Raw genomic sequence first — 25,395 nt, 5'->3', positions numbered from 1 at the left:
TTAGTAAATCATTTTGGCATATTTCTCAACTTTCTGTCTAAATATACAAAACATGAACTTTCTGAAAAGGGACTAAATTCAACTAAATTGTTTCCTACCTGTGGGAGTAGAATTTAGAGAAGAAAAATCCTGGAAGGAAAAGCACACTGGGTACCTAAAACCAACTGGTATCGTCTTGGCAGGTTATTCTCTCAGAAGTTAATTTTCTTCACCTATAAAAATAAAAAGAGTTGGACTAGATCATCTCTAAGATCTGATACAGTGGTCAAGTTTTCATTCAATTGTACTTTATTACATTATTTTTCCAGAAATTAATATATACACATGCCACTAAATTCTAAAAGCTCCTATAAGAATTCATTTATAAGGCTTTTTTTCAGTTTCAAGGCCATGGAAACAACTGTGTATTAGGCAAAATAATATTTTATAAGGATTATTTTAGTATGTTGTGGTTGATTTCATATTTGTCCTATCGTATGTATCTTTTTAAAGTTTAATCACTAGTAGTGGTTATTGACAGCATTTTCAGCATCAGTATCTCTGATTTTACTTTTTCAAATTGTGAAATACACATGTAGAAGAGAATTTATAATGTCTGTGTACATTTTAAACAATGATGTTAATAATGGAACACATTGCATCCACTACCAACCTTAAAAAAGTATTTCTCTAGCATCTTTGAAGCTCCTGCCCATTTCTTAAGACATGTCCTACCTCTGGCCTGCCCCTCCAGCACTACTGCTACAGTTCTGAGGTTAATCATTCATTCCTTATATAATCTTCCCATAATGAATCATTGTTTATAGTTGCCTGAACTTTCTACTCACAGAAAAGAATCACAGAAAAAATTCTTCTGCAACTTGGTTTTTTTTTTAACATTGTTTTTGAGATTTATGCTTGTTAATGTGTAGCTGTGGTTCATTAATATTCCCTGCTGATTTGTTTTAATGTGCCGTATTTTAGTTATCTGTTTTACTGTCAGTAGACTTTTGCATTTCCAGTGTGTACATCACATCTCGTCGTTGCTTTTTAGAACCATTTCATGACATGGAAAATCCTTTTTTCACAAGAAACCTAACAACTTCCCAAATGTTTAATTCAGTTTTTGGTAATGGCATTATATTTTCTTTAGGGGGAAAGAAATATTTCAGAGGAAAAATAAGTGAAGTTAATTTCAGAGGAAAAACGTAAGATTCCATATATTACTACCAGATAATGAAAATTTCACAGAAAAATCATAATCTGGAAAACTGCAGTTCCTGTGTGAGAGAGAGTTGAGTGCAAGTCCCATGAATGAAGAAATCAAGGATTTCATTGTGGAAATTAGAAGCAGATGCTTCTAAGTTAAAGGATTTTCCCTGAGAACAGCACTTTTTGTTGGCGATGTCATGCTAGAAATGCATCTTGGTTGAAAGGAATTTTTGTGCCTGGTTGCTAAACCTGATATGACTTTTGAATACAAATGGCCGGTAAAAAAAAAAATAGTTTGTTTGGTTTAGAATTCATGAATTTTACTATTGCTTTTGTTCTTATTGTTGATCTATCTAGCTTCTCCCCTTATCTCCCCGTTTCCCAAAGGTACCCAGGGTTTTGTTTTGATACCCATTTACTTCAGGGAAGTTAATCCCAACTCGAGCTCTAGAGGTGGGCCCTGGGTGGCCTGAGTGGGTCTGACTGTCCCATGCCCCTGCCCAGTGATGGGCAGCTTGTGATCTAAGGCAGGGTGAGTATCAGTACTCGTTTGCCTCCACATTCGAGTTGATGTGGCCACTTTGAGAGATGCCAGCCTTAAAGTGGAGTGATTCCAAGGGACCCGGAAGAAGCTGGGCCCTAGATGACATCGTGAGCTCCCACATCACACCACCCACAAGCCCACCACCCATCCTTCCAGGCTTCAAGTTACTTTGGATTTTATAAATTCCCCTTATATCGCTTACCTAGTTTAACTACTAATAGTTAACACTTATATAGTGGCCACCATATGCCTTACAACATCCTATAAAATAGATCCTGTTATTATTTCCATTTCATAGATATGGAAGCTGAGATGCAGAGAGGTGAAGGGACTCCTCCAAGGTCACAGAGCTAGTGAACAGCTGGCTAAGAGTCAAACCCCAGCAGTTTGGCTCCAGAGTCAAAGTTTAGTTGGATATTTTTGTTACTTACATTGGTTGGGATTTAATAAGTTGTATCTTTTTCTATGTTTGCTTTCACACAAGTTGGTTTAACCTGATACACATGAAGACTTTCCTAGAAACTGTATTTTGTTGATGGTATTGCAAAATAGTATTCTCCCATTATATTTGTCCACTAAATTTAAAGGTAAGAAGAAAATGTATCCCTTTCCCCCTGTAACTAACATGTAGAAAATATTCAAGAAGCTGTAACCAATACTGACTCATTGCTGAGGTGCAGGTGGGAGAGTGCTTTTTAAAAAACATAGTTTTAATATTAATTGCTAGGAGCTTTATTCACATTTCTGGTGAATTTTTAAATAACTTAACACATCTTACTGGGCACCTGTTACAGACCTGGTACTGCCCCAGGCATAGAGACATAGAGATGTTGACAGCTCCCATCCTTGAGGAGATTCCAGTCCTCTGTGGGGAGCCAGACTTGCCAACAAGCATAAGGATGATAAGAGTGCAGGAGAAATGCCCCTCAGCCCCACCAGTGTGGAGGCAGGCTGCACAGACCAGTGCGGAGTTCTCCAGGGAGTACTAAGATACTTCGTTGTTTTGGAGGTGAGTGTTGGGTGAGATAATATGCAGGGGAGGATATTCTAGGCAGAGGAAACAGCACGGTCAATGCACAGAAATAGGAGAGCAAGACTTGTGCAGGGAACCATGAGGAAAACTACTGAAGTAATATAAAACATGCATTATAGAAGAGTCACACTGAGGACGGGTGGGACCTGGTGCTGAAAGATTGCTGTGCCTTGGAGTGTAGCTGTCATCCTGCACAAGTGCTTTGTCACTGAAGAAGTGAGCTGGGGTGTCATATGCAAGGTTGGATGCACAGTTTAACCCAGTCACCCTGGCAGCATTGTGGGGTGGTGGATTTAAAGAACGAGACAAGACAAAACACTTAGAAATACAGGTGAGAACACAGTGAGGAGGTAGAGTAGAGGAGAAAAGCCACTACAAGGCTAGACTAGACCCAAAGAAGGGTTTTTGGTTTTTTTCTAAAAGATTATGTTTAAAATGTGTACATATGTATAATAGCAAGTAAATCTATCCCAATCTTTCAGCCTCCTAGGATCACTTTTGTTATCCTTCCTCTCCCTTACCTTCCTGGGGACTTATATTTGGACAGATTGTCTATCAAATTGTCATTTGTTCTCATTTTTAAAATCTGACATATAAAACCAGATGTAAATGTGCTATCAAAATAAGCGATTAAAATGATATTGAAGTTATTTAAGTAAATGATCGTTTAATTTCCCTTGCGGTATCATCATGGATAAACATGCCAATTTTATCTGGCTTTTGGAAATATTTAAAATAATTCTAAAGAACCCCATTGCTTCTTTTATGAACTCCTGGATGGAAGCCATTGTAATTGTTGATTAACAGAATTGTGCTTATTACTGTTCAGTTTAGAGAGAGCCTACCAGAATCGTACTTTGCAGAAATATATGTTTTTAATCTCAAGTGTGAAAAAACATGGTGGGGTCATTTCCGAGTACCACTGTTATCATCACCTTTTGCTTTGCTTCTGTAATCTCGTGAACGAAGCGAGTATGGTTATAGCAGAAAAGAATGTTGAATACGGGAAAACTGTTGCCAAAGCCAGAGAAAGTGATTGGTGGAGTTATCATAAAACAAACCTTTGCAAACTGGCTCACTGTGTGCTGTCCCAGTGAATCTGTTCAGAGGCCTCCCGAGGTTCTAAAGAAAGTGCCTTAAGATGCAGGGAAACACTCCATAATCTGATTTCTCATCTATCCAGCCTTTGAGTTTGCACCGTGGCACAGCAACACATCCTTTGTGGGGGCCCAGGCCTCTCTCCTACCTCCCCACTCAGGCCCTTACTTGTGTTACTTTCCACCCTTGCAATTCTTTCTTCTCTGCACTGCATCCACTCCCCCCATGAAATCTTTCCTGAGTGCTGCCCTCCCCTCACTCCTCAGCCTTTTCTCAAATCCCACAACCTTCACTCTACTACAGTTTAATTGTGTTTTTTTATTGATACTGTTTTTGATGTACTGTAATTTACTAATCTGTTCCTGTTGTAAGACTACTTAGATTTTTTTCCCGTTTTTACTCTGATGAATAATGGTTCAGTGAATACTTTTATTCAAAAGTGTGGTATGCTTTGGTTGAATTATTTCTTTCTTATACATTCCCTAGAAGTCAGATTACTGGATCAAAAGGTATGAACATCTTTATGATTCTTACTACAAAGGCCTACTGGTTGCAGTGTTTTCCAGTGCTAACTACAGCTTGTGACTACATCAATTTCACTAATTTTTCTCCTCATTGCAATATAAAGCTCTGTCTTTCTTATATTCTCCCATTTCAATAACCGCAGACTAGCCACATAATTTTGTTGATTAAAGTATGACAAGCATGATTTGGCACCAGCTCAAGTCCACTTGAATTGTAAGGGTTTTTTTTTTTCTTTTCCATTCCCGGTCCCAAAGTGTAGCAAATCTCATTGGTTAAATGCAGCTATGAAATAATCTGTGGGCTACAAACAGGAGAAAAACACCATTTCTTTCAGAACTCAAGATCTGATTAATGGCAGGACAGATGGATTATGGCCAGCACATGTGACCAAAAAGCAATTCTTCCACTTACTTTCCATGATAGGAAGTCAGTCATGTTCCTTGGTAGTGAGTGAATAACCCGTTTAATAATCTTTACAACAGTCCCATTTCAGAGGTGAGAAAAATGTGCGCAAAGAAGTGAAGAGACTTGCCCAAGGGCACCCAGGTGGCAAGTGTCAGAGCTGGGGCGCCCACTCAAGCAGTCTGGCTCCAGCGTCCGAACTCTTAAGCAACACATTGTATTGCCTCTCGTTATAGTCCCTCTTTCCAAACTCCACTTTCCTCTGATTCAATACTATATTTTAAGTGTAGCTATCACCCATATTGTATATACATATTTGCATATATACATACCTATATACATTTGACATATTTAAAATATACACATACGTACATACAGATAGTGTACAATAACTACATATTATAATAGCTATTTCAAGAGCCATACACAGCTAATTATAGATGTAGAGCGTGATAATGTTACTCAGGTCACAGTCTATACTGGACTGCATTTGGTAATTAGTTTAATCGCTTTTTCCCCTTACCAAATTTATACAATAGGCCAAAAATTAAAACTCGTCTTACTAGAATTGCTACAACTATACTTTCAATTTACCAATTCCCAAAGTATATATCAGCTATGCTTTCTAATTATTTGCAAAAAAAAAAAAAATACATTTTTTTTGCAGCTACTGTAATTTATTACAAATGGGCAAGACAATAAAAGCACATTCAGCACAATTCTGTAAAAACACATTATGGTCTTTAGTAAGACAGGACTATTCACTCACAAATTAGTATTCAAGGTGAGATATTCTTTTGTTGCAGAAAATTACTGTTATGAATTAATTGCCCTGTACTCTGTTTTCCTTAAATGAATTCATGCATTTTCCCGTAAATCGCTTGCTGTGTGTAGTGCTCTTAGAGAATGGTGGTGTCTAAATAGCAACTCAACCACCTAAACTTTTTAGTTACTCAAATTTATTTCCATCTTCTAGGTCTTCTTTGCCAATGACATATATTTATTCATCGTAGTGAATATTCTACTTCGTTGTAGAATAGAAACTTTAAAACTTAGCGCATTCTTTTTTTCCAAGTAAGTATCGATCTTTGTAGCCAGTGACAGTAGACACTCAGTGACTTAATGAATAAATGTGTCAAGCAGTAAATCAGCTTCTTGTTTGGATAGGCTGTGTTATAGAAGACTTAGTCACAAGTTGCAGAATTAGTTTAAGAGGAAAGATAATTTATTGGCTCACCACATGGGAATTTCTAGGAATGGTTTCTGGCTTCAGACACAGCTAGATACAGCAGTTCAAATGATGTAGTCAGGATTCTTTCTGAGCTTCCCGTTCTGCGATGACATCCTGCTTCAGGATGTTCTTACCATGAAAGATAATTGCCGGGTACTCCGGGCTTATATCATTCACACAAATGGCAATCCAAAACCAGGAGCAGCCCTCTCCATCCCAGCATTTGTAGAACGAATTCCATGGAGGAACTCTGGCTTTGCTCGGGTTATGTGCGTGCCCTTTAGACCAAGCACTGTGACTTGAGAATAGGGAACCTTGTTTGGCCAGCCGTGGGTCACATCTCTATCCTACATCATCGCTCCGCCCATCCAGAATAGAAAACACACTGTGATTGAGAGCCCCACTAGAAACATCTGGGATGGCAGAGGAACACTTCGGTGGAAAGGTGGTACCCAGTAGACTAAAACCTCTACATTCTGCCCTTTGATCAACCAGCACACATTTGAACCTATGCACTCATACATGCTTTCCCCTTTTCATAAATTGCACAAATAAAATTTCAAAGGAGTCCCCACCTAATATAATGCAACCATTCTATTTACAACCAACAATACGTTTAACTTCTCCCCTCAGAGTAAACCTCCCAAAGTTTAGTCTAGTTGCTGCATCTGGCTTTAAGTTCTAGATCTCTAGGTGATACGTGTTCTTGTTGATCAGCTGTAGATGTGCCTTCTCATGTCCTGGCAACTCTGAAGAAGATCTAAGTCGAGGAGATAGACAAGAAAAGTAACAAGTATAAGCTACTGAACTGTTAGTGTAGACACAGTGCTTTGTGAGAACAAAGAATATTTGCACAAATGAGTTATCCATCAGGTAGAACTTCTGAGTATGAATTTGACACAGGACCTGACCAGATTCAAGGGGAAGGGAGCTAGAGCCCACCTCTCAATGGGAAGCCTGGCCAAGAGTTGACGGTTTTCTTCAATGTGCCGTAAGCACTTAACAAGAGCACCTGGCACATGGTAACCATATAGTAAATGTTAGCTATGATTAGTGCCGCTATTTTACCTTTTCTGAATAGTAGATGAGCCTTGTCATTTACTGTTCCCTCTCCTTGGGAAAGTCTTCTCCGGGATGGATGGATGGATGGATGGATGGATGGATGGATAGATAGAAGGAAGGGAGGAATTGACATCACTCTCTTAATTCTGGTGTCTGTTCAAATATCAGAGTTGCTTCCCCGATTACCCTATGTGAAATAGCATCCACATTGCCATCTTACCTCCATCAACTCTCACCTACTCTGGCTTTCTTTTTCTTCATAGTACATATCACCATCTGCATTAGGTATTGATTTTCTGTCTTAATTAGAGTAGGGCATTTGTTTTGTTCAGTGCTGTATACAGCACTTGGCACATAATAGGTGTTTGATGCATATATGGTGAATGAATGAAGCCCAAAACAGAAAAAACCCAACTCATTTACCAAAGGCATTTTGATATAACTTTTAGGATACGATACATTAAAAGACTATGTGCTATTCATTTCAAAATGGTCTTAGCCACAGTATTTATACTTAATGCTGCCATCAGCTATGCTCCCATGATTGCTGACCGTCAGAGTGTGTGTGCTCTTGAGAAGCATGGACAATAAGCACAATCTTAAGCTTCTTGGCAGTGGTGCGTCCCTAAGTAGATGGTGAACTCATGGGTGTAGAGGGCACACCGTCTATTGCTTTTGTGTTCTGCCTTTCAGCCAATAAATATTGCAGTACTGTGTGTTTAACTTGGGCATCACGTATAATGATTAAGTCAGAATATAGGTTTTCCAAGATAATTTCTCGCCTTGTTTTTGTTAGGTAATAAAGATATATTATTGACTTGCGATATACCTACCCACCATGCTGGCCTTGTAGTAATCTTCTTATCAAACTGCCATCTTTTCACTTTTTCTAGGGTGACAGTCTCAGAATTGAGAATTCCCCTTTGCTTCCATTCAAAGTCAGACTATTATATGGGTATGAAATTTCTGGGGACCTAGGTTTTCTTTTTGTTTTTTCCTTTTTTAAAAATTGTAAAGGACTTTTAAATATACAGGAATTGCAAAGATAGTACAGAGAGTTCCTGTATAACCCACGTATACCCACTCTCCCCTATTGTTAACTCTTACAGGACTACGGTACATTTGTCACAACTAATGAACCAATATTGCTATATTATAATGAACTAAAGTCCATGCTTTTATTCCAGGATGACCAAGTTTTAAAGGTTATTTCCAATAATTTCTAAAAAATGGAAATGTCCATTTAATGTCCACCTAATGTCCATTTAATGTCTATTTAATGTCCACACAAGATAGTGGTTTCCTGATTCTGAAAAGCAACAATGTAACTTTGTAACTCATGGTGCTTATCAGGATATAAGGGGCTTATATTAATGTGGGTTTAACATCCAAATGTAGGAATCCTATAACTTAACATTTTATTTGTAAATTGGGTATTACTAAAGATGGCAGGATGGAATTTGATCACTATTAAAGCTGTTGTCTGGAAAATGTGATATTATGACATGGTTTGTTCTTTGTAGATAATCTGTCCTAGACCATTGGACAGACAAGGGTTGCCCTGGAATAGGAAGGTGCCCTCCTGGGACTGTGTGGGGACTTAGTTTAGGACACGGAATAAATGCCAATGGATAAGAGGCTAATTTCTGCAATTCAGGTTGGTATCAACTTAATTTAATTCTTTTCTTCAGGACTGTCCAATTTAAGATTTAATTTCATACCACAACATACTGGAGATATGGCTGTTTTGCTGCTTCAGGGGAACCTTTTAATCAGCTTTAGTGCAGCCCTGAGTAAAGTAAAAACTTAATCCTATCTCTCTTTTAGGACTTTTCTAGTTTGCCATCCTCAAAGCAGAAAAAGCAGCAGTGAAGCCGTACTGCTGCTTAAAGACTCTGCTTTTATTAAATTTTCTTCAATAATCCTTTTCCAGTCTTTCTTTTTACTGCATTATTTGAACCATAAAATAAATAAAAATTGTACTCAAGTGAAATTTTAAAATTAATGAAGCTTTGAAACATCCCAAATCTCGGAATATATTTTTTCCCCTAGTTTATTTTTAAAATTCTAGAAAGTAGGCCTTTAATTGGTTTAATTAGAAATGGAAAATTATAGGAGTAACTAACTCAATTTGAAGTGTGGATTTAAATAAGAATTATACTGGGATTGATATCATTTAAGGGTTTAAATTTAAATAAGATGCACTTAAGCGTAGCTTGTAATTTCTTTTTGAAAGATTTTAATAGAGTAGGAGGCCTAAGTGTTGGAATATATCAATACATAGGGGAAATTTTGCCATGAAGTATAATACTTGACAAGGAAATCATTTTAGAACCGTGTTTCTTCAATGACATGACGAAGAATATTATTCTACAGCACTTTTAATAGATATGTCTCGGGAGGTGGGGGACATATTCTCTGCCCAAGTAAGTTTGAGAAATATTAAGGTAAACAAATTTAAGAAGTTGCGTGTAGGACTTCTCAGAGCCTTTAACGTTTTCTGAATTTTCGAGAGTGCATATATACCCTGTCTCCCCAACTTGTTTTCATCCCTAGATACACCTAGGAACATTTTTCAGGAAAATGTTTTGAGTATACATATGTGATCTGTTTTAGGAATTTATACCTTCGGAAATGTTGAGGACTTGCTTTTCCCAGTTACAGTGATGATGTTATGTCATTCACATATGCTGCTTCTCCCCGATTCTATGCTTTCAAGATGTTTTCCTAGTGTTGATTATCAAGGTATTCTATCCAGTCTTGTGCTCACTGCCTTCCTTCTGTTACCTGAAGTGTGAGTTCCAAATATGACTGTATGTCAGACATACCAAAGCTTTTTTAAAAGGTTAAGATTCCTGGGACCTGACCCTAGAGATTCTGATTGAGTAGAAATGTCACCGTGCTGAGGATTCGGTATTTATTACAAATATCCAGGTGATTCCGACGCCGCCAACACTGGTCCTACAGTTGGTGCTTTGGAGCTATTACACTAAAAGTGTGCATGTTCTCGATGGGTAATTGGGTTGGGGTGCAGTTGGTTTGTGGTCATGGAGCACCTGGCGAGAACTGCTACATTGACCTCCAGTAACCTGTTGGGTGATGTGCTGCCTACAACCTACTGGGAAGCAGTTGCTATTATCCTTTAAGAAAAGCAGAGGACTCCTGAGGGAGCTTTTAGTCTCCTTCCTAAGAAGGAAATACTGTATATAAGACTACCATTTGTTTTTACTTAGTTTGAGTAGCTTCCTTGTGGATGGCATTTTATTTATACTTTAAAAAGCAGTACTAGTTTATACTTACTCATGGTGCCATCGAAGAATATATTCTCTCCCATCCTCCTGATGATAACAGATAGCCATTTAATTCCAAAGAAGTAAATAGGCCAAGATTCTATCTCATTTATGCTTTGATTTATGTGAGCACTGATAATAGTTTTTCTACTAAAACTATAAGGTTATATTCTCTGCCTGGTATAACAATTCCATATTCCTGGAAATTCTCTTTTGCATCCTACAAATATGGCTGGACAGGCACAATATAAATAATTAGTAATGGTTTGAGAGGCAACTAGTCTTAACATATCTTGGTTGAATAATGTTCTATTAGCAATGATATATGAAACAACTAGATATGATCATTAAAAGTAGGAAATACCCACCGCTGTTTTAAAATTATTCTGCAAGGCTTTGCCAATGCAGTGAGGCATGAAACAGAAATAAAAGGTGGAATTATTGAAATTTGGAGATTAAATTTTCATTACATGCAAACAAAATCATATGCATTGAAAACCTGCGAGAAGTTAAAAAATAAAATTAATATGTTTAATCAACTGATTAGATATCAGAGGTATCCAAAATCCATATTCTTTTGTATACAAACATGGGTTAATGTTGTATGCAGTCTTGTTATTTCTATATATTTTATCGGTTCACAGTGAAATAACAAATAGAAAAATTATTTGCATTGTCAGGTTCAAGAATCAGGTGAGAAAGCAGTGCCATGAAAAACTAAGGGAGAAGAATGTTGTAAGGTGGACTTAACAACCATGATGAACGCCATGGAGACATTGGGATTCCATTAAAGTGAATCCTATGGCTACTGCTTCTGGTCTGGAGGTCACTCGCTTCCTTTGTCACAGCCATGCTGGTGACGTAAAGGAAGAGGGAGCCAGACCCAAGTGGTTGAAGAAGGAATGTAATGTAAGCGCCAAGACATTTATTTGAGTTTGTAATGGGGAAAAAAAAAAGTTTCAGAATTCTGTTGCTGTTGCTCTTTTGTCATTTTATTTTCAGAACCCTTCGTTATCTCCCACGTGAGACTAGAAACTCCTCAAAGGCAGGCTCTGCTTCTGGGAGCCTAGTAGTGCCTGGTACTGCCTGGCATGTGTGATGCATTCACTGGCTTGATGTTTAATTCATGAGTGCGAATGAAAGTTGTGAAACAGTTGATGGTGGGCAAAGAACAGAATACATTTCAGGGCGTTTTCAAGTATTCTCCTAGGCAGCCCTCGCCGTGAGACATGCTGCTGTCCCTATGCCAGCCAACAAGAGCAGTGACGCTGCTGCTCACCTCCCTGTCTCTCCTCCCCCATCTCACCGCCTTTACTCACGAGCTGCTCTGGGCTTCTTTGCAGCTATGAGACCTGCCTGGTGGAACCTCGTGATGCATCTCCTGCAGCGCATGTGATGAGGAGTAGAGTTTGGCTGTGGAGTGCTCGGAACCAGAGGAAGTGCCGAGGACTCAGAGCCCACCCCTGACCACTAGAGAGGCCCCCACACGATGAACAAATTGAACTTCCACAACAACAGAGTCATGCAAGACCGCCGGAGTGTGTGTATTTTCCTTCCTAATGACGAGTCTCTGAACATCATCATCAATGTGAGTAGATCCCACTTTAGAAACGTTTCAATAATTGTGTGCCCACCAGTGACCACATGCAAGTTATGACTTGGTTAAGGTTGGCATCATTACAGAATAAGACCACTAATAATGCGGTGGGTTGGGAGATTAACGTAGCCTACACAGGTAGAAACTTTGAATTATGGCTTAAGAGTACTTGCCTTCAGTATTCTCTCACCTGGGGTAAAATTAGAGAATTTGGTTTACTATATATTATAGAAAAACAAACACTTGGCTACTTTTAAACATTTTATTGAAATGTAATATTCATTGATACGTAATATGAATTTGCCTTTTAAATACTTTTGAGTTGTGCCTGCACATGTGAAATGGTAGTAATTAGCTAGCCTTTTAGGTAATAGGTGTGTTGATCATTGTTTTAATAGTAGCCTATATCTAGCCATTTTCAAGAAGAGGCTGTGCATTTGAGAACTAAGCTGTTTCTTATGGTTCATGAGTCAGAGTTAACTCTATTACTTAACCTGAACACTGAGGAATAAGACACTTTTTTTTTTTTACTTTTAATTAAAATTAGGTTATAATTTACATGCAGCGAAGCCTAGGAATCTTAAGTGTGCAGCTCAGTGAACTTTTACAAATATATACATCCATATACCCATCATCCAGCTTGCGGTATAGTACATCTCCAGCAATCCAGAAAGACCTTTGAATCTTCCTAGTCAAAAGTCTCTACCCAAAGGGTAACAGCTATTCCCACCTCGATCACCTAGAGCAGGGTGTCCAAACTGCGGCCCAATGGGCCAACTGTGTCCCCAATCCATTTTTAATTGGCCCGCAGCAAATTCCAAAAATATATTTACTTAAATAAACCAGGTGAGGCAATAAGTACTTCACCTCGAGTGAGTGGCCCGGCTGTGTGTGTATTTTACCGCATATGGCCCTTGGTGAAAAACGTTGAAAAAAGTTTGACACCCCTGACCTAGAGTAATTTTGCTTGTTTTTGAACTTCATGCCACTGAAACATGTGCTGTGTTCTCCTTTGTATGTGGCTTCTTTCACTCGACTTTTGGCCTGTGAAATTCATCCGTTCTTTTGCATGTAACAATAATTCATTTTCATTGTTGTGTAATGTTCCATTCTGTAAATATACCCAATTTCTTCGTCCAACTATTGTTGATGGGCATTGGGTTATTTTAAGTTTGGGGTTGTTTTGAATAAAAATTTTGTGAACATTTTATGTGTATGCACATATGTATACGTTTCTGGGCTTATACCCAAGAGTGGAATTCTGGACCCCAAGGTATACATGTGTTTAGCTTTGGTAGAGCCTGCCAAACAATTTTATGGTGATCAATATCATGCCTAGCATTGTTCAACCCCTCTCCCTATTACCATCTTTCACATTCTTTCACTGATTATATTGTGATGGAATTAAGGAAAAAATTGCCTTAGTGCATGTCTTGAATTAGTTTTTTTGTGTGTGTGCTTTTTTTTTGGTTTTGTTTTTTTTTTTTTTTTTTTGCTATATGCTACTATATTTTTAACCCAGTTGCTTTATAAAAGAATATTTCTAAATGTTACACTGAATATATATGACATTTAAATAGCCCCATTAAAAAGTTTACCTAGTATAGTTTCTGCTTATTACCATAATTATTTTGACTTTATTCTGACAATCACCACAGTTTCTTGATTTACTTAAGAAGCTTCTGTCAGTTCCATTTCTGTCTTTTCACACACATGTGTCCGTGTGTGTGTGTGTATAGACACATACAGGATATGGAACAAAACCTTGCTGATCTCAGGTAAGTGGAAGGAGGTCTAAACTGACTTCATGAGGAATGCTAAGAACTGACTGTAGTTTTCAAAGAAATTCACTTGTACTAAAATCTCAGGTGAGGAAGGTAATCGTGGAGACCAGACTGGAAGATAGCCAGTCTATTCTTGTACATCAGTGGTTTTAAAACTTTAATGTACAGAAGGATTATTTGGGGAGCTTGTTAAATATATAGCCCATTGTACTCCACAACTTGGAGATGCCGATATGGGGGGTCTAGGGTAGGACACAGGAATCTGCCTTTAACAAGCGCCCCTAAACAGGTTCTATGCGTGCTTGGAAATCTTAAGCCAGGCAGCAGAGGCCTTTATAGCAGCACCACCTCGTTTCTTTACCTCCACAGACTCTGTTTACTGGATTGTGTTTTGGGCATTAAGTCAGTGGCCTAACCTTTAGACCAGTACATGATCCATAGTAAATGCAAATAAAAGTTGGTTGTTGTTAGTAACGATAATATAATTATCATCACTGTTGTTCAGAAATGTCCTGAGATTATTCATATTTTGACTCTACACTTGACTAGTTTTATGACCTTTGGACACGTTGCTTAAGCTCACTCACCTTCCTCCATGTAAAAGCAACTTGTCCAGTACCTATCACATAGTAGGCGTTTGATTTAAATTAGCTTCCTTCCCTCCTTCCCTTTATGAAGAATAATTGAGGGGCCATCTGATAGTGAGAAGACATGAATGTACTTAAAACACACAGACCTGAATTCAAATCCTATGTCTTAATGACTTTTGGAAAGTTCATTAAAACTCTCTCAGCTTCAACATCTTCATTTATAAAATGGGAACAGTAACAATAGTACAGGATGGTTGTGACAATCACGGGTTAGCACATAGCATGACTCCCGACACGTATGTAATAGCTGCTACCATGTTTCCCCGAAAATAAAACCCAGTCTTCTATTAGTTTTTGCTCCAAAAGACGCATTAGTGCTTACGTTCAGGGGATGTCATCCTGAAAAATCTGCTAGGGCTTATTTTCCGGTTAGGTCTTATTTTCGGGGAAACATGGTATTATTATTTTATTTCCTTTCTCAGAGATTAATTGTATACTTCTTCAGTTCCCTTCTTTTGCAAAATTAGTGTAATTCTTACAGGATTGTCGGGACTGTGAGCGTGAACTGCAAAGCCATATACGTATCAATGTCATGATTAGGAGGGAAGAAATCACTACTCCACGACTGACACTGCAACCTTGGGCAAATTAGTTTTTTTGCTTCAGTTTCCTCATCTATAAAGTGGAGGTAATCTTATTACTCTCCTCACAGGGACCTTGCGAGGATTGAAAGATAAGGTGTATGCAGTGCTTATTGCAGTGCCTGGCGCCTGAGAACTGCTCAGTAAGTGAGCACTTCACAGAGTAGCTCTTGTTTTCATTGCTTTGAGCTGTTTGCTCATTTCACTGGGGTGCTCTGTTAATCAAATTCAGATGGAGAGTCTGAACCCCATGTAGGCCTGTTCTTATTCCAGGGCATGTAGACTCCCTTGCCGCGTCCACACTCCTCTCTAGCAAGCCGTGGTACCAAAGCAGGGACAGACTGGGTTAAGCCGGATGGACGATCCTCACCGCTAGGAAGCCAGATCACGGTTGACAAAGGCCTGTCTTTGTGTCATTTTTGTACTTAGAAAATAGCAGTTGATATTTGTGGAGTTGTGGTAGAACAAATTAAGTGTAGCAAAAACTATTTCATTAATGGTTTCATTTTTTTTTTTTCATCAATTCTAAATACTTTGTAAACAAAGAAAGTTTGTTCCCTGACAAGTGTAATTGATAGAATGTTGTCTTTCTGCGTGTAGGGAAAATACAGTGTTTTGGTTATTCGGAATTCTCCATGAGTTGAATTCAATGGACTGTTTTAAATGATTTTAATCATCAGATGAATATTAACTCTGGAAACTTAGAAGATTTTGGAAATAAAATCATGGTAAATGTAAGAGCCACAAAAATTTCGAGTGATAGAAATTGTGGTCAAGAGCTTACATCTCTTCATTGAGAATAGCGTGAACAGGTCTTTTTTCCTAGGACGTAGTTTAAACATTCTTGCTCAATAACAAACCATTGACATTTAAGAGTAAATGCTGTTTTTATTGAAAAGTTCTCTATAGAGTATATTTTTAGATAATGCTTTAATTCTTACTCTTAATACCTCATACTCTATAGCACTTCTTAAAGTTCCAGTTGCTCCTGAAGATTAAAGAACTTGAAAAATTTCACAATCCACTGAAATGTAGCCTTAGAGACTCATAATATGCCAATACAAAAATCTCAAGCTTGTTTTCACAGCAGGTACAACTTCAGAGCAATAGCCTTACTTAATTGCAGTTTTTCAACAAGAACATTGTACTTACTTGATAGTTGTTAAAGAACTTTATCAGTAGGCTCCAAATACTTGATTTACACTAGCAGATTAATAATAATTATGTGGGATGTATGGAGGAAATGTATAGCATCATTTGAACAACAGTTACACAGTACAACATAGTTTATTTTATATACAGTTCATGGTTTTCCATTAATTTTTTTATCACGTTTTATCCTGAGTGCTTTATTTATGACATTTTCAAATACAGGCAAAACTAAGGATTTAAGGTGCCCTGGACTGTATGACATTTTAAGTCTCAAATTTGTAGAATATAGTTCAGTTTTATATAGCATGTGATACTTTTTCCTTTATCATTCTGTTTATTTTAACTTATTTGTAAAGTGGAATTATGGTAATACAGATTTCAAAATCCAAAGTCTTTTTAATGGATGATGATAATGATTTCCCACTGGCAAATGTATTCTCCCAGTGGTGTTGGTAGGTTTGCATTACTACATTTTCCCTAAATTTTTGAATGACACATGGATAAAATGATCTGCTCGGTGGGTTGGAGATTGGTCTGTAGTCATGGAAAAGAACAAAGATGAGGAGGCCACAGAGAAATCAGACTCCTGGATTTCCTTCATCAAACATTACTGAGTGCCTACTATATGTCCTGAATATTAAAAAAGACACTGTCGCAGCTTCGTTGAGTTCCAGCTGAATCAGTGCTACTTTGGCCTCACATTAAAACCTTTTGCACTTCCCAGTGGATAAGGGATAAGATTAGTTGCCATTTAGTAGTCAATGTGAAAAAGAGTAGTAAATTTATTTTTCCTACTCTATTTGTCATTATCACCATTCTGAATTGTTTAACTTTCAATTATCGAGGAAGCTCGGTGTGTTTTTATTTTATTCCGAATCTGAGTTATATATTAAGGTATGATAAAAAGTCATTAATTCAGAATTAACTAATTAGAATTTATAATTAAAACTGTAACCGGCACCATTATCATTAAAGACAGAATTTGCAAGTTACAGTACAAATGAGAGGGGAAATGCCGGGCATACTATGCATAAGTAAGATGATAAACTGTCATATTGCACATATTTTAATGTGCACATATAAAAATATTATAATACACAAAGGAACAAAGTTCTGAGTTGTTGCCTTTGCCTCTACTAGTCTCATGACTTTAAGCTGTCCAGATTTTATTTTCGACTTCTATAAAATGAAGAAATTGTCCTGTATGGTCTCTCAAAGTCAGTCTCAACTCTAATAAGCTTTAGGATTCTGAATTCAACAAGGCAGACTTACTATCCCCCAAAACACTTCATTAAACATTTGAGAAGTCTTAAAACTGTATATTTTAAAAACTATTTTATCATTCAGCTGTGACTTTTCAGCATAATTTGTCTTACTCCAAATCAATATGGTTTTATGATATTTGAATTATATTAAAATTCAGAAAAGGAACCTGGTTTAGGTACCTAAAAGATATGACAGTAAAATGATTAATTAAGATAACTAAGAGCTAGGAATTAATACACTGAACAGTGGCCATCAAGTATTTTGCTTAGACCATCAAGAGGAATACTTTCCTTATAAAGGTACTTGCCAAATTCATTCCTTTTATAATCTGAGTAGGCTGTTTTGGGGTCCTTCAGGAAAATGTATCATGCATTATGGGTATAGACTGCTGCATTGTCTCCATGTATTCTAAGATTTATGAGTCTTGTACAAGATTGCATTGGGACTTTATTACAATGTTGTAAAAATTTGTATTGTGATAATCATTCTTGAAACCCAGCCAGAGATTAAAGTAAATGAGTTCCATAAACCAACAGTTGTTTTGCTAATGTCAGCTTGTCCTTTCAAGGAATATATTTAGGATACATTAAATTTCCCAGTTGTGGTTCATTGTGTGGACTTGGTTGAATTATTATCTCAAGTTGTGGTTTTTGTTTTGTCTTTTTCCTACAGGTTAAAATCCTGTGTCATCAGTTGCTGGTCCAGGTGTGTGATCTACTCAGGCTAAAGGACTGTCACCTCTTTGGACTGAGTGTTATACAGAGTAAGTCTTATTTCCATCTCTGATGGATTTAGCCAACCATCCCTAAGGAAATGACATTTTATAGCTATAACTTAAATTGGGCATATGTTATAAAATTGTGATTGTGAAAATACCCATAAACTGGTCATCATTTTTAGTCTAGTATTCATTTTTAAAATTAATTGTATGTGTTTCCTATAAGATTTAGATTTTAGGTCATATATTTATTGTAGTTTGAACTTAAAAATTGCTTCCTCTTTGGGAGTCTGGATTTTATGTATTTGCTCTTTTGTGTTTTAATGAACCAAGCTTGATTTTTGTTTCCTTGCACAGAGGAACAGCTGGAGCTAGTAGGAAATTAGCTTGGATGTTTTTGTAATTTAATTTGTATTATAATTTGTGACATTAAAAGGAATTTAGACATGATAAAACTGACTCTCCTCTATTCAGATTCACTTGCTATTAACTATATAACAAGGTGATCTGTAATTTAATCTTATTTTGTGTTTTTCCCTCCTTTCCCCTTCTTTTTTTTTTTCCAGTCAGAGTATATGACTTTGAGATACGGGATCAGTTTCTTTTGTGTACTTTATGTGCAGAAGATTTTCAAGTAAAGGTCTTCATATAAGCTTTCTCACCCCACATAATACCTTAGTCAGAGTTAAGTTCCCAGGGTTTTACCTTTAGCTATTCCTTATAAGCTTTCTTTTTTCAAATCATAGTTTTACATTTTTCTAACTTAGTCTTCTAGATGCCAGAAACTTTTCATATCTTTGCTCAGTTTTTCAAGGAGACTTTTTGTGAAACTGCTTTTATCTTTTATATCTGAATATGAATTATTTTCTGCTACTGGAATTTGTTTATATTTAAAGGTTTATGACATCTTGAGAATCTGGTTAGTACGATAAGATGCTTAGATCTGTCAGGTGGGAAAATATATCATGATCAACTGGTAAACAAGGCCCTCTTCTCCAAAACGTGAACAGTTTCCAGTTGTCTTTTTAGGCGAGGTCAGAGAGCATGGAGCAGGGAACACTTCAGCAACCGATGAATCAACAAACCTTTGCTCTTCAGTTTCTTCATGTGTTAGTTGAAGCAATGAAAACACAAATGCTCAGTCCATCCTTGCATTAGAAATGCCTTAGTCATTCTTTCAAGAAAGGGTCTGGGAGGAATAAGATGCCCTATAGATTCTAAATAACTTGACTTGGATCCTGTACTCAAGGATTCATTCTTCTTACTACAGCTACAGCCAGACAGTTGATCATTGTTGTTCAGCAAGTCAGTCTAATAAAACCAGTTTACAGCTTCCTTAGGTTTCAAAACAAGAGTTTTTAAGATGCTCTTTTTAGAAGAGAGATTGTAATATGGCGAAAGAACATTGGAATAGAAATTGGATGACCTGATTCCAATTCTGGTTCTACCACTAGCTAGCTGTGTGGCTTTCGATGTGTCACTTCACTACTCTCAGTTTCAGTTTTCTCACCTGCCAAATGGAAATGACTGTGCCACCTGCTTTGCAGGATCAATTTGTGCTTAAGAATTCTTAAAGTACAAAGCTCTGGTCAAACTGTCAGATGGTAGAGACACAGTGGTAGTTTAAAATATGTATGTGCTATTATGGGGAACAGTCTCAGCTTTTTCACTATACTGCTTCTTCAGAAGGGAACTCAAGCCAAAAACAAATCAGATTCTACAGGAAAGTTGTCTGGTCTTGTCCATTTCATGTTTAATCAGTGACATATGAGAGATGGGAGATAGTGTTAGTTGATCTGATAGGTGAATTTAAGAAACTTTTTTTTTCTTTTTTGTCTCTGGGACCTTTTTCTTATCCCTTTCATTCAAACTGGTTGACTTAATATTGCCATTTATAGACAAAGAGTAGCTTTAGCTTTACCCTTCCTGTTTGCTTATGGCACTTTTCCAGTTAAATGCCAACATTTAGTCAGGAGCGACAATGTTGTCAAGTATGTTATCCTTGGAGTGGTCAGAGAGACACACTTCCCTTCCAGAATGAGTACATTTTTACGCAGAGCTTTCCAGGAGCCTCCCCCTTTAATGAGGGTTAGAGAAAAAGAAATATACTTTAAAAAAAAAAAAAAAGATTTAAAACTTTGCACAAGATAGGAATGCTGAAGATTTTTCTTGTAAAATAAATCTCTCTTAAAAGATTCGGGAAATATGAAAATGTTTATATTTTTTACTAGCTTATTTTCACATGTTCAGATCATTTTTACGTGGAGGTTTAGCAGCCTCATTCTCTGTTCATCTTAAGAACATCATTCCCTTGAAGAAATATTTTGGCATTCATGCTTGTTTTGCATAAGGTTCTTCTTCTCTTCCCACAAGAGCAATCCCAAAGGCAGTGTGAATAATGGTTTATCATTTTGTCCTGCTGTGTTTTATGCAGAGAACACAAAGAAATAGACTATTCTTCACAAAGCATGGGTCAGGCTCCTCCCTTGGAAATGGGCGGTTATCATCAATGTTCTCTAATTTTATATACAGCAATTAAGATGGTGATTCTGTACTGTTTCATTATTTTGCACCTTTGGGAAGAGTCTGTGAGCTAAATAAAAACATGTTTTTGTAAGACCAAGTAATGCCCACAGTGTTAGAGGATAGACTGTAAGCTATATGTAATGATCCTAGAAACAAAGTTAAAGCAAGAGTTGAAAACTAATATTTCTTCTAAATATTGCGTATTTTTAATAGCATGTTTTCTGCAAAAGCAAAATAATTCATAAAGAATGTCTAGCCTACAAAACTTTTTATTTTTTAATATCTTGTTGCGTTTCTTGGTAGTATGTGAATTCAGAGTACATTCACAAAATCTTGAGGCTTTAAAAAAAAAAAAACCTGTTGCTTTTTGTATTTTCTTGTAAAAGAAACCTAACATTTTAAAAATCATCTTGTCTCTTTTTTTTTCAATGTGCAGATAATGAACATGTGTATATGGAGTTGTCACAAAAGCTTTATAAGTATTGTCCAAAAGAATGGAAGAAAGAAGCCAGCAAGGTACGACAATACGAAGTCACTTGGGTGAGATTACATTTATGAGCAAAACTATTTTGATTTTTCAAAAGATTTATTTTAGCTATTATATATATTAGAAAAATATCTTAAACCACATTTTATTTATACAGTAGAGAATGGGAAAGGGAAAAGAATTATATAAGTTCTGATATGCCACATTAGTGAAGTATTAATAGCTTGTAGCATATAACAGTACATTTTGGATATCTATTTAAGTAATGTTGAGTAATAACTTGTTAGTAACCTTGAGATAATGTTTTGAAATGTAAAGCCTGGGAAAAGTACATGTCCCTCTTCTGTGGCTATGTTAATTGACAGAATTGATGTTCTAAATATTATTAGCAATTTTTGAGTCTACTTTTACTATCCTTATAAGTGATACTTTGTTACTTTATTGTTCTGGTGCTTTATTTAGTAACTATCAATTCTACTTACATGGGGGAGAATTCACAGGGAATTTACCTAGTGCTTTTAGGATCACCCTGGTAAGTCAGGAATAAATCCTTAGTGTCTCATTCTAGACCCTCCAATTAGTATTTAAGAATTCTTGGAACACACTGGAAGGCTACTTCAAAGCCAAGGAACATGAATGTCTAAATAAACAAACAGCATATTAGAATTTGGTATGTGGAATGTCAGAGGAACAAGAGAACATTTATAATGAGGAGCAAATGGTCACCACAGGGGACAGAGCTGAGAGAGGAGCTGGAGCTCAGCTAGAAATTTCCACTGCATTTATTTTTATCTTCCCTTATGTTGCCATTGGCATCACAGTGAATGAGTATCAGATACAGCGATGATGCTGTATAACTTCCTGCTTTGGCATGAACCTGGTATCCATATGAGACAACCGTCTACCCACTGTAAGGCCCCACTCATTAGAAATAGATAATACCTTTCAGTGTTTAAAAAGCATCTTGTAAATAGTGGAATTTTGTTACTTTTGAAATCCATTTTTGAAGTAACTAAAAATAATTTGCTTTTTATGTGTCATTGTTTTAGGGTATTGACCAATTTGGACCTCCTATGATTATCCACTTCCGAGTGCAGTACTATGTGGAAAATGGCAGATTGATCAGGTATGAGGACAGGGAGAGACTCTAAACTTTCATTCCCCCTAGCACTCATTTTCTAACATAAATAAGCCAAATAAATAAATAAATAGTTGTATGTATTGTTTATCTCTACCTGCTAGACTGTAAGTTCTGTAAGAGTAGGGATTTTTGATTTTTTGAAAATCTTTCAGCATGTATCTTCAGTTTCTATAACAGAGGGACAGTATGCACTCAGTAAATATTTGTTGAATGAACGAATGATCATGTTAGACTATTGATGAAAATGTTAATAATGTCAGTGGCTCACATTTTCTATACTCCACATTTTCAAAAACAAATCAGTCACCAAAAGGATATTTTGTTCAAGAAGGAACTAGCATTTTATGAAGAGTGGAGAAATTGATTAAAGGATTATATTGTTTCCTGGTGGTGGGTGGGGGAGTGGGGCAGCAGCAAGAACACTATACTGTAACAATGCATGCGTGTTTATGTAGCCTGGTTTTCTTTTCACCTTGGGGTCTTGCTTCTGTTCTTGGCAGTCGCTTTAAAGCTAAGATTACACCCAATGGAATTATCCTGTGAGAATCTTAGATGCAGTTTGGCAAGGGCAGGTAATTGATTCTTTTTCTGGAGGTGGTGGCATGAACGATTCTATGCTCATGATACAAACTCAAAACTCACTATTTCAAAAGCTCATTTTATCATTTGCTTAGGAAGATTCAGTGCTGAGAACTTTCAGAGGTGATTTTGTTGGCTTAGAGGAAATACTAGGAATGTGAACTCTGTTTTACTTATTTATTTTTAAGCTTTGAGAAACCCCATGTAAAAGACACAAAAAGACATTTGGCTAATGAGTTATATGTGAGATTCTCTCTTAATATTTACATCATTGCCACATTAAAATTAAAAAGTTAAAACTATTAGTCCATAAAGAATTTTTTAAAAGGTTGAGAAACTTTTTAATTATTCCCAGTTTATATAAAATTTTTACTCAATTTACCTACTAAGTGTGGAATACACTAGAAAGAAGGAAAATATATTATTTAGCCACTAATTAACCCCCTGGGGCTAATGAATGTTTAATTTATCCCTATACTTCTGCCCTTTTCCCCAGGGATGAACTAGTCCAAACACTGTGTGGTCAGCAGTATAAGCAGAAGTGCTCTGGAAAGTACTCTGTCTCAAAGGGGAAAAAATTACATAAATGCTTTATTTTTAAACTCTTCATACTTAAGCACGATCTTGGTTAAAATAAACCCGTATGTTTTTATTATCAACTAATGAGCTATGAATCTAGGGTAAACATTCACCCTAAAATAATTGGGAGGCAAATAAGCTCATGAAATACACAATACACAGCACACAACACACACACTTTTGTTCTTGCATTTTTGCTTTGATCATAAAGGCGTCCTATTTGCCTGTGACATCTTTTAGAGCCTGACCATAGTTTTTCCCCAGTCAGCGCTTCTTAATATATTTAACGGGGACTATAGTTATTTCTGACCTCAACAGATTGTAATGAGTGCACTATTAGTATTTCCATTTTTGAGAAGTATCATGGTTGTCATAACATGTGCTTGTAAAAACACACCCATAAAGTAATACCCACTTAATGAAGGAAAAAAAAAAGATTTAAGGAAAGCATTTTTCAGTTCATTCATTCTGAGAGAGAAAAAAAAAACACTCCATTTATAGTTAAATTTTTTTCTAGATGGTCATACAAACAAAAAGATTTTTTAAAGGGCCTTAAAGTATTTGTAATGTGCTCAGCTAGAAAAAAACAAAAAAGAATAGCAAAATGTTCAAACCAGGATTTTCCCCTCAGATTTGTCCTTAATTTGTGTTCTGTGTGCAGTATATTGTAACAAAATTATTTTAATACAAACAACAAATGCCTAGGTTTCTATTGTAATACTTGTTCAATGAACTAGTTACCATATTAAAGTGGAGTGATTCAGACCTTTTTTCCCTTCTCTGAATGAATCCAATGTTCCGGGCCTTAGGAAATGTTATTTTTGCAGTCTGGGTAGTTCAGTGAGGCAGCAGGCAGCAGCAGCCTCCCCCTTTGCATGAGTGGGGAGGACGGGAGGAGGAACGAGCCAACAGAAGAGCTCTTGTCACCAGATGGATAGCAGGATTTGGGTTCTGTTTACATGCCATTGGATTGTTCCCGCAAAATGTGAGTTCTGTTTTCTTTTATTTTCCTAGTGACAGAGCCGCACGATACTATTACTACTGGCACCTGAGAAAACAAGTTCTCCATTCCCAGTGTGTGCTCCGAGAGGAGGCCTATTTCCTGCTGGCCGCCTTTGCCCTGCAGGCTGATCTTGGGAACTTCAAAAGGAACAAGCACTATGGAAAATACTTTGAGCCGGAGGCTTACTTCCCATCTTGGGTAGGAACTGTTTCCAGATCTTAAAGCGTTGTCTCTGCACGTGTCTAGTCTAGTTCATGGTGTTCCTACTCATGTTGCTTCCAGAGATGGGAACCCAGATGTTTGGTGGCCAGTGCAACCTTTCATGATGCCCAAATGTAAAGTTAACTCTTGAGAGCGTGGTACACGTGAACTCTGATAGACTTGGTCAGCTTATATAGTTCATGCAGGAGAAGACGGCTGTCCATTGTAAATATGGTGGAACTTGGAATTTGCCGGTCTTCTTTTTGGCATTTACATGGCCTTGATCTTATTTACTCTTAATTTCAGCAGCATTTCTCCCCCTTTGAAGGGAGAAAAACATTACTGTTTAAAAGGTAAGATCATTCACAGCCTTCCCTGTGCTGAGAAAACAAATACAGGTGCTCCTCAGTTTATGATGTGGTTTCTTCCTAATACACGCATTGTAAGTTGAAATGTCATAAGATGAAATGCATTCAATACACCTGACCTATCAAACATCATAGCTGAGCCTAGCCTACAGTTGGGCAAAATCAGCTAACACAAAGCCTGTTTTATAATAAAGTGTTGAATAGCGCATGGAATTTATTGAATACCATGCTGAAAGTGAAAAAGAATGGTTGTATGGGTACCCAGCATTAATGAACACAGCTGAAAGCCTGAACACAGCCTGGAGAATCTTTGAAGCATTGAACTGAAAAAATGCTGGTAACACAGTAAGTACACTGTAGAGTGTCGTTGTTACCCTCGTGGTTGTG

At 36.9% G+C, this 25,395-nt stretch overlaps 1 protein-coding gene across 4 annotated transcripts in view; it reads left to right on the top strand.

Annotated features, from left to right (window-relative positions):
* The window catches only part of FRMD6 (FERM domain containing 6), a 212,507-nt gene that overhangs the window by 162,627 nt on the left and 24,485 nt on the right, over positions 1-25,395 (top strand). For 2 of the 4 annotated variants that reach the window (XM_019725689.2, XM_074327479.1), the window contains exons 2-6: positions 11,720-11,964; positions 18,079-18,169; positions 21,087-21,166; positions 22,187-22,263; positions 24,451-24,637. In XM_019725689.2, coding sequence (XP_019581248.1) covers positions 11,866-11,964; positions 18,079-18,169; positions 21,087-21,166; positions 22,187-22,263; positions 24,451-24,637 — 534 coding nt within the window. In that variant the 5' untranslated portion in view covers positions 11,720-11,865. Of the gene's footprint in view, positions 1-11,719; positions 11,965-18,078; positions 18,170-21,086; positions 21,191-22,186; positions 22,264-24,450; positions 24,638-25,395 lie in introns of all 4 variants that reach the window. The other 2 variants (XM_019725687.2, XM_074327478.1) reach the window with 1 other exon arrangement.

The sequence above is a fragment of the Rhinolophus sinicus genome, linkage group LG03 (genome assembly GCF_036562045.2).
Source record: "Rhinolophus sinicus isolate RSC01 linkage group LG03, ASM3656204v1, whole genome shotgun sequence".
NCBI lineage: Eukaryota > Metazoa > Chordata > Mammalia > Chiroptera > Rhinolophidae > Rhinolophus > Rhinolophus sinicus.
Note: the sequence above shows the minus strand (reverse complement) of the source record. Positions and strands in the feature narration are given on the sequence as shown.